Below are 10,811 nucleotides of genomic sequence, written 5' to 3' on the forward strand. Positions count from 1 at the left end.
TGCAATATATCAGTGTGCCTACTGTTTGAGTGAAAATAAAGTTGGATGTAATTTCAATCCTTAGAGTGCTACAATTTATTTTAACACAGTTCACAATTCATAGTAAGCTAATACTGTACATAAATAACACTGGATTAATTAATTGTTTTGAGGAAACTAAACAAATGGCTTCAACAAGAAAGATTGCGTGTTTAATCTTAACAGGTATTAAAAAGTAAAATACAAAAGCAGCCCACACAATTACATCACTATGAAAATATTCATATATAATATTTAAAAATACAATGCACGCAGTATTTGTTGTGTTTATCTGTATTTAATGAACAACATGGCTGGGTGTTGGTAGACAGGGACACAGGGCAATATTCTAAACCTCACTGATCAGTGGACTCTTCAGGTTAACTAGGCCAGCACAGATGGTTAAGATGTTGTCCAGTTTCGGTGCCATGCTGATGGGAACATTCTGGGATAAAATCTTAAACACCTTCAGTCTCTGGATTGCTCTTTCCACATGTATGCGGACATTGGCTACTCGCCTGGTGCGTGTCGTCTCCTCATTGGTCAACTGATTGCGCCTGTAGGTGAAAGCAGGGATGTTCAAACTGACCCTTCTCTCATCAAGCAAGTCTCGAATGGTGAACCCACGGTCCGCCATGACCTCATCACCAGCCCTCAGATAGTCTAGGAACCCACTGTCCATGGTGATAAACTTATCACTGCTTCTGCCAGCATAGGCATCAGATATAAACATGATTAGCCCATTAGGGGCCACAGCGACGAGATATTTCACAGTGTTGCGTGATTTATACTGGCTGAAAGTGTCACTCCTTGAGTCGTGGTTTGTGGCTCTCTGCATGGCACTTTCGGCACAGTCAATGATGCAGGTGGTTCGAGGGTAGTTCCTCTGAAACGACAAGGGCATGGTGGCACGAATGGTCTCTCTTGGAAGCCAGGGGATCAGGACTTTGAACTGTTCACCCATCACGTCAATCCAGTGACTAATCACAATGCTTGCCATGGATGTAGACACATTGAAGCGGTGAGCAATATCTCCTAATATTAGGTTTAGTTTTAGTTTCATCAACGTCATAAGTATTTGGTCAACAACAGGAAGGGTAATTGATGGCTTACTGAAAGGCAACAACACCGTCACCAGGGTGAAGAATTGAACCATAAGCACTCCTGTATACAGCCGGGACCTAGCATCATCAATGACCGTGGTGCTGGTCACAGTAGGACCCATTTCTGCCTCGCACTGTGTGGCCTTGTCTACTTTAACAGACTGTGTTGTTGAACAGTAAATGTGATCAATATGTGACGGATCCTCCCATTGGGTCTGGGCATCTCGAAATTTTGGTGTAGCAGGCTCGGCCTCACAGACAGGCTGACAGGTTTCTGGAGCATCTAAAAAGGGGAAGAGAAAACATGGATGGAGCTAAATTAATGCAGGCATAGAGTCCTCTCACTACAAACATCACAATGGAAAAATGTGTACTACAACATTGCACTCACACGCACACACACAATCATCATCACAACAGGTCCTCTGTAGCTCAGCTGGTAGAGCACGGCGCTTATAACGCCAAGGTAGTGGGTTCGAGCCCCGGGACCACCAATAAACAAAAAAAAAAATGTATGCACGCATGACTGTAAGTCGCTTTGGATAAAAGCGTCTGCTAAATGGCATATTATTATTATTATTTAACAGCCTGCCACCTTGCATTGTATTTATGATGTAGACTAAGGCACACGCAGGCAGACACACACACACACACACACACAATTAATGATGTAGCTATCGTGGGCATTGTTTGTCCCATCTCCAAAACAATCAACTGCCTTAGCAAAATACCGGTAGCAATGTTAATGTATGACAACTTCTTCATAATTAACAGTATTGTCAGCTTCATAGCTAAAGTTGCTGAACTTACCCTCAGATTCAAGTCTGCGTTTCTTTATCTGGGGGGAGGCAGTGGTCCGCTGGGTGAGTTGACGCCTCTTTGGCTGGGGAGGGCGATTGTATCCCAACCACAACTCTGGGAAAGGATTATCCTTGGTAGGTTTTTGGTCAACAAAGTGATAGGAACAAACAAAAACGTTGAGGGGTGGTTTCTTTAGATTCAATGCCTTCAGCCAGGTCCTTGATTCCGAGTCGGTATCAGGCTTGCGAAAAAATGTTAACAATGGAGCGCATGGACATTGCCTCTTCGTAGCTGGTTTGTGGTCGTAGCACTCTCTATCTAACCACTCGTTCAGGTGCTTTCTCGAGTTTTTGCAACCAACTACCGCACACGTCGTTCCCGAACCACTTTTCTTCATGTTGTAATTGTAATTTTTATATCCTCTTTGTCACTGCGATATCAGTGCTTTGTCGGCACAACGGAGCTAGCTAGCAAAACAAACCCAGCCCGGCAGAACGGAAGTGGATTGCATCGACGGGAGGAGTTCAGGAAGTAGAGCGGAAACGTCTCAAAAACTTGTCTATAAGAAGTGTCCAGTGAGAGAGAGGCAGGTTTAAGTGGTCAGAGTAGTGCAGAAGGTGTCGTATGCCGAGTCAGTGAAAAAAGTAGAGGATGGTTCAAGGGCGTAGTGAGTAGTAGATTTGTGCCAGCACAGAGGGATAGGCCAACGAGTGATTTATGCTTCAGTAAGGTTGGCTTCCTAGCTTTCATAGCAATGGTTATCAACTACCACAGAAATGGAACGTAAATAGATGTTATGATGGCAGCTGCAGGTGTATAGTTTAAAAATAATAAAAATAAAAATTGTAACACAAGGAATAAAATACACAAGAAATTAGTTATATACAGGAAGTGCCAGGACCAGATCAAGGTGCAGGAATACAAGTTATTTGAAATAGATATGTACATCAGTGGAGGCTGCGGAGGGGAGGACGGCTCATAATAATGGCTGGAATGGAGTAGATGGAATAGTATCTTCGGTTGTGCAAACCCACAGTTTCATCAGCTGTCCGAGTGGCTGGTCTCAGACGATCCTGCAAGTGAAGAAGCCGGATGTGGAGGTCTTGGGCTGGCGTGGTTACACGTCGTCTGCAGTTGTGAGGCCGGTTGGACGTACTGCCAAATTCTCTAAAACGACGTTGGCCTCCAAGGGGTAGAGAAATGAACATTCAATTCTCTGGCAACAGCTCTGGTGGACATTCCTGCAGTCAGCATGCCAATTGCACGCTCCCTCAAAACTTGAGACATCTGTGGCATTGTGTTGTGTGACAAAACTGCACATTTTAGAGTGGCCTTTTATTGTCCCCAGCACAAGGTGCACCATTTGAGAGAAATACGTTTTTTGTGTGTATGGAAAATTTATGGGATCTTATATTTCAGCTCATGAAAGATGGGACCAACACATTCCATGTTGCGTTTATATTTTTGTTCAGTGGAGGCTGGTGGGAGGAGCTATATGAGGACGGGCTCATTGTAATGTCTAGAATGGAATAAATGGAACGGAGTCAAACGTGTTTTCCATGTTTGATGATGATTATTATTTTTATTTTTTTGTCATTTAGCAGACACTCTTATCCAGAGCGACTTACAGTTAGTGAGTGCATACAGTTTTTCATACTGATGTGTTTGATACCATTCCATTAATTATATTCCAGCCATTACAATGAGCCCATCCTCCTATAGCTCTTCCCACCAGCCTCCACTTATACACACTGAGTGTACAAAACATTAAGAACATCTTCCTAATATTGTGTTGCACCCCCTCGCTTTTGCCCTCAGAACAGCCTCAATTCGTTGGGGCATGGACTCTACAATGTGTCGAAAGCGTTCCACAGGGCTGCTGGCCAATGTTGACTCCAATGCTTCCCACAGTTGTGTCAAGTTGGCTGAATGTCCTTTGGGTGGTGGACCATTCTTGATACACACGGGAAACTGTTGAGCGTGAAAAACCCAGCAGCGTTGCAGTTCTTGACACAAACCGGTGCGCCTGGAACCTACTACCATACCCCGTTCAAAGGCACAATCTTTAGTCTTGCCCATTCACCCTCTGAATGGCACACATACACATTCCATGTCTCAATTGTCTCAAGGCTTAAAAATTATTATTTAAACTGTCTCCTCCCTTTAATCTCACTGATTGAAGTGGATTTAACAATTGACATCAATAAGGGATCATAGCTTTCACCTGGATTCACCTGGTCTGTCTATGTCATGTACTCCTGAGTGGCGCAGTGGTCTAAGGCACTGCATCGCAGTGCTAACTGTGCCACTAGAGATCCTGGTTCGAATCCAGGCTCTGTCGCAGCCGGCCGCGACCGGGAGACTCATGGGCGGCGCACAATTGGCCCAGCGTCGTCCAGGGTAGGGGAGGGAATGGCCGGCAGGGAAGTAGCTCAGTTGATAGAGCATGGTGTTTGCAACGCCAGGGTTGTGGGTTCGATTCCCACGGGGGGCCAGTATAAAAAGATATGTATTCACTAACTGTAAGTCGCTCTGGATAAGAGCGTCTGCTAAATGACTAAAATGTAAAATGTATGGAAAGAACAGGTGTGCTTAATGTTTTGTACAGTCGGTGTGTATCAGTGGAGGCTGCTGTGGGGAGGACGGCTCATAATAATGGCTGGAATGGAGTCAATGGAGTGGTATCAACTTCATGTAAACCACATGTTTGTGCTTGATACCACAAAGCAATCATACCGCTCAGGAAGGAGACACGTTCTGTCTCCTAGAGATGAACGTACTTTGGTGCGAAAAGTGTAAATCAATCCCAGAACAACAGCAAAGGACCTTGTGAAGATGCTGGAGGAAACGGGTACAAAAGTATCTATATCCACAGTAAAACAAGTCCTATATCGACATAACCTGAAAGGCCGCTCAGCAAGTAAGAAGCCACCGCTCAAAAACCGCCATATAAAAGCCAGACTACGGTTTGCAACTGCACATGGGGACAAAGATCGTACTTTTTGTAGAAATGTCCTCTGGTCTGATGAAACAAAAATAGAACTGTTTGGCCATAATGACCATCGTTATGTTTGGAGGAAAAAGGGGAAGGCTTGCAAGCCGAAGAACACCATACCAACCGTGAAGCACGGGGATGGCAGCATCATGCTGTGGGGGTGCTTTGCTGCAGGAGGGACTGGTGCACTTCACAAAATAGATTGCATCATGAGGAAGGAAAATTATGTGGATATATTGAACCAACATCTCAAGACATCAGTCAGGAAGTTAAAGCTTGGTCACAAATGGGTCTTCCAAATGGACAATGACCCCAAGCATACTTCCAAAGTTGTGGCAAAATGGCTTAAGGACAACAAAGTCAAGGTATTGGAGTGGCCATCATAAAGCCCTGACCTCAATCCTATTGAAAATGTGTGGGCAGAACTGAAAAATAGTGTGTGAGCAAGGAGGCCTACAACCTGACTCAGTTACACCAGCTCTGTCAGGAGGAATGGGCCAATATTCACCCAACTTATTGTGGGAAGCTTGTGGAAGGCTACCCGGAACGTTTGACCCAAGTTAAACAATTTAAAGGCAATGCTACCAAATACTAATTGAGTGTATGTAAACTTCTGACCCACTAGGAATGTGATGAAAGAAATAAAAGCTGAAATAAATAATTCTCTCTACTATTATTCAGACATTTCACATTCTTAAAATAAAGTGGTGATCCTAACTGACCTAAGACAGGAAATATTTACTAGGATTAAATGTCAGGAATTGTGAAAAACTGAGTTTAAATATATTTGGCTAAGGTGTATGTAAACTTCCGACTTCAACTGTATATGTACAGTGGGGAGAACAAGTATTTGATACACTGCAGACTTTGCAGGTTTTCCTACTTACAAAGCATGTAGAGCTCTGTAGTTTTTATCATAGGTACACTTCAACTGTGAGAGACGGAATCTAAAACAAAAATCCAGAAAATCACATTGTATGATTTTTAAGTAATTAATTTGCATTTTATTGCATGACATAAGTATTTGATCACCTACCAACCAGTAAGAATTCCGGCTCTCACAGACCTGTTAGTTTTTCTTTAAGAAGCCCTCCTGTTCTCCACTCATTACCTGTATTAACTGCACCTGTTTGAACTTGTTACCTGTATAAAAGACACCTGTCCACACACTCAATCAAACAGACTCCAACCTCTCCACAATGGCCAAGACCAGAGAGCTGTGTAAGGACATCAGGGATAAAATTGTAGACCGGCACAAGGCTGGGATGGGCTACAGGACAATAGGCAAGCAGCTTGGTGAGAAGGCAACAACTGTTGGCGCAAATATTAGAAAATGGAAGAAGTTCAAGATGACGGTCAATCACCCTCGGTCTGGGGCTCCATGCAAGATCTCACCTCGTGGGGCATCAATGATCATGAGGAAGGTGAGGGATCAGCCCAGAACTACACGGCAGGACCTGGTCAATGACCTGAAGAGAGCTGGGACCACAGTCTTCAAGAAAACCATTAATAACACACTACGCCGTCATGGATTAAAATCCTGCAGCACACGCAAGGTCCCCCTGCTCAAGCCAGCACATGTCTAGGCCCGTCTGAAGTTTGCCAATGACCATCTGGATGATCCAGAGGAGGAATGGGAGAAGGTCATGTGGTCTGATGAGACAAAAATAGAGCTTTTTGGTCTAAACTCCAATCGCCGTGTTTGGAGGAAGAAGAAGGATGAGTACAACCCCAACAACACCATCCCAACCGTGAAGCATGGAGGTGGAAACATCATTCTTTGGGGATGCTTTTCTGCAAAGGGGACAGGACGACTGCACCGTATTGAGAGGAGGATGGATGGGGCCATGTATCGCGAGATCTTGGCCAACAACCTCCTTCCCTCAGTAAGAGCATTGAAGATGGGTCGTGGCTGGGTCTTCCAGCATGACAACGACCCGAAACACACAGCCAGGGCAACTAAGGAGTGGCTCCGTAAGAAGCATCTCAAGGTCCTGGAGTGGCCTAGCCAGTCTCCAGACCTGAACCCAATAGAAAATCTTTGGAGGGAGCTGAAAGTCCGTGTTGCCCAGCGACAGCCCCAAAACATCACTGCTCTAGAGGAGATCTGCATGGAGGAATGGGCCAAAATACCAGCAACAGTGTGTGAAAACCTTGTGAAGACTTACAGAAAACGTTTGACCTGTGTCGTTGACAACAAAGGGTATATAACAAAGTATTGAGAAACTTTTGTTATTGACCAAATACTTATTTTCCACCATAATTTGCAAATAAATTCATTAAAAATCCTACAATGTGATTTTCTGGATTTTTTTCTTCTCATTTTGTCTGTCATAGTTGACGTGTACCTATGATGAAAATTACAGGCCTCTCTCATCTTTTTAAGTGGGAGAACTTGCACAATTGGTGGCTGACTAAATACTTTTTTCCCCCACTGTATACAGTTTTAGAGTGAGCTATGTCAAGAATTCAGTATATAAATAAATACAGTGCCTTGCAAAAGTACTCATCCCCCTTGGCCTTTTTCCTATTTTGTTGCATTACAACCTGTAATCTAAATGGATTTTTATTTGCATTTCATGTAATGGACATACCCAACATAGTCCAAATTGGTGAAGTGAAATGAAAAAAATAACTTGTTTCAAAAAAATAAATAAAAAAAATAACAGAAAAGTGGTGCGTGCATATGTATTCACCGCCTTTGCTATGAAGCCCCTAAAGATCTGGTGCAACCAATTACCTTCAGAAGTCACATAATTAGTGTAATAAAGTCCACCTGTGTGCAATCTAAGTGTCACATGATCTGTCACATGATCTCAGTATATATACACCTGTTCTGAAAGGCCCCAGAGTCTGCAATGCCACTAAGCAAGGGGCACCACCAAGCAAGCGGCACCATGAAGACCAAGGAGCTCGCCAAACAGGTCAGGGACAAAGTTGTGGAGAAGTACAGATCAGGGTTGGGTTATAAAAAAATATCAGAAACATTGAACATCCCACGGAGCACCATTAAATCCATTATTAAAAAATTTAAAGAATATGGCACCACAACAAACCTGCTAAGAGAGGGCCGCCCACCAAAACTCACAGACCAGGCAAGGAGGGCATTAATCAGAGAGGCAACAAAGAGACCAAAGATAACCCTGAAGGAGCTGCAAAGCTCCACAGCGGAGATATGAGTATCTGTCCATAGGACCACTTTAAGCTGTACACTCCACGGAGCTTGGCTTTACGGAAGAGTGTTCAGAAAAAAAGCCATTGCTTAAAGACAAAAATAAGCAAATACGTTTGGTGTTCGCCAAAAGGCACATGGGAGACTCCCTAAACATATGGAAGAAGGTACTCAGGTCAGATGAGACTAGAATTGAGCTTTTTGGCCATCAAGGAAAACGCTATGTCTGGTGCAAACCCAACACATTTACATTTTACATTTTAGTCATTTAGCAGACGCTCTTATCCAGAGCGACTTACAGTTAGTGAGTGCATACATTATTTTTTTCATACTGGCCCCCCGTGGGAATCGAACCCACAACCCTGGCATTGCAAACGCCATGCTCTACAAACTGAGCTAAATCCCTGCCGGCCATTCCCTCCCCTACCCTGGACGACGCTGGGCCAATTGTGCGCCGCCCCATGGGTCTCCCGGTCGCTGCCGGCTACGACAGAGCCTGGATTCGAACCAGGATCTCTAGTGGCACAGCTAGCACTGCGATGCAGTGCCTTAGACCTCTCATCACCCCGGTTTTTCCATCGGCAGGGACTGGGAAACTGGTCAGAATTGAAGGAATGATGGATGGCACTAAATGCAGGAAAATACAGTTTCAGTCTTCCAGTGATTTGAGACTGGGACGGAGGTTCACCTTCCAACAGGACAATGATACTAAGCATACTGCTAAAGCAACACTTGAGTGGTTTAAGGGGAAACATTTAAATGTCTTGGAATGGCCTAGTCAAAGCCCAGACCTCAATCCAATTGAGAATCTGTGATATGTCTTAAAGATTTTTGTACACCAGCGGAACCTATCCAACTTGAAGGAGCTGGAGCAGTTTTGCCTTGAAGAATGGGCAAAAATCCCAGTGGCTAGATGTGCCAAGCTTATAGAGACATACCCCAAGAGACTTGCAGCTGTAATTGCTGCAAAAGGTGGCTCTACAAAGTATTGACTTTGTGGGGGTGAATAGTTATGCACACTCAAGGTTTCTGTTTTATTGTCTTATTTCTTGTTTGTTTCACTTTTTTATTTATTTTGCATCTTCAAAGTGGTAGGCATGTTGTGTAAATCAAATAATAGAAACCTGCAAAAAATCCATTTAAATTCCAGGTTGTAAGGCAACAAAATAGGAAAAATGCCAAGGGGGGTGAATACTTTCACAAGACACTGTATTGTTATATGTTTGTTTGTATATTTGTTTTACTCTTACTCCGTCACCACTTCCCCAGAGACCTCCTGTCCTTAGGAGATGGGCTATTTTGGTTAGAGATTAGAGGCATGTCTTACGAAATCATGTGTGTGCTTTTTGCATGCTAATTATCACAAGTGTGCTATCATCTTACAAATAATGTTATTTAATATATTCCAGAGCTAGCACACTTGATTCAACTTCAAGTTACTTGTCGACTAAACATCAAGCCCTTGACTAGTTGTAGCCTCCTGTAGCTCAGTTGGTAGAGCATGGCACTTGCAACGGCAGGGTTGTGGGTTCGATTCATACGGGGGGCCAGTATGAAACATGTATGCACTCACTAACTGTAAGTCGCTCTGGATAAGAGTGTCTGCTAAATGACTAAAATGTAAAAAATGTAAATGTAGTTGAATAGCACGACTCCAACACCATCATCAAGTTTGCTGACGACACTACAGTTGTAGGCCTGATCTCCGACAACGATGACACAGCCTACAGAAAGGAGGTCAGAGACTTGGCAGTGTGGTGCCAAGACAACAACCTCTACCTCAACGTCAGTAAGACCGAGGAGCTGATTGACTACAGGAGAAAGAGGGGAGAACATGCCCCCATCCACATCGACAGGGCTGTAGTGGAGCGGATCGAGAGCTTCCAGTTCCTTGGCGTCCACATCACTAAGGACTTAACATGGTCCACACACACCCGCTAAGTCGTGAAGAGGGCACGACAGCGCCTCTTCCCCTTCAGGAGACTGAAAAGATTTGTCAGGGACCTTCAGATCCTCAAAGTTCTACAGCTGTAACATCAAGAGCATCTTGACTGGCTGCATCACAGCTTGGTATGGCAAATGCACCGCCCTCGACCGCAAAGCGCTACAGAGTGTGGTGTGTTCAGCCCAGTACATCGCTGGGGCCAAGCTCCCTGCCATCCAGGACCGTGGTGTCAGCGGAAGGCTCGAAAAATTGCTGAAGACTCCAGCCACCCAAGCCATAGACTGTTCCATCCGGCAAACGGTACTGGAGCATCGGCTTTCGGACCAAAAGGCTCAGAGACAGCTTCTACCCCCAAGAAATAAGACCGCTAAATAGCCATAAGATTGCTAAATAGGTAATTAAATGGTTACCCAGACTATCTACACAGACCCCATCTTGCGCTGACTCTATGCACACTCACACGACTATATACTGTGTTCATACCCCTTGATTCCACATTTTGTCGTTAAAGCCTGAATTCAAAATTGATTAAATATATTTACAAAAAAGTATTTAGTCAGCCACCAATTGTGCAAGTTCTCCCACTTAAAAAGATGAGAGAGGCCTGTAATTTTCATCATAGGTACACGTCAACTATGACAGACAAAATGAGAAAAAAAATCCAGAAAATCACATTGTAGGATTTTTAATGAATGTATTTGCAAATTATGGTGGAAAATAAGTATTTGGTCAATAACAAAAGTTTCTCAATACTTTGTTATATACCCTTTGTTGGCA

At 43.9% G+C, this 10,811-nt stretch overlaps 1 protein-coding gene across 1 annotated transcript; it reads right to left on the reverse strand.

The window, feature by feature from the left end:
* Nucleotides 1-367: 367 nt before the first annotated feature.
* On the reverse strand, nucleotides 368-9,409 carry LOC121584356. The gene is made up of 2 exons (XM_045207452.1): nucleotides 9,348-9,409; nucleotides 368-1,133 (listed from the first exon to the last, which is right to left on the reverse strand). The coding sequence occupies exons 1-2, from the start codon at nucleotides 9,407-9,409 to the stop codon at nucleotides 368-370; spliced, it is 828 nt and encodes a 275-aa protein (XP_045063387.1).
* Between the last annotated feature and the right edge of the window lie 1,402 nt (nucleotides 9,410-10,811).

This window comes from Coregonus clupeaformis, chromosome 1, assembly GCF_020615455.1.
Source record: "Coregonus clupeaformis isolate EN_2021a chromosome 1, ASM2061545v1, whole genome shotgun sequence".
NCBI lineage: Eukaryota > Metazoa > Chordata > Actinopteri > Salmoniformes > Salmonidae > Coregonus > Coregonus clupeaformis.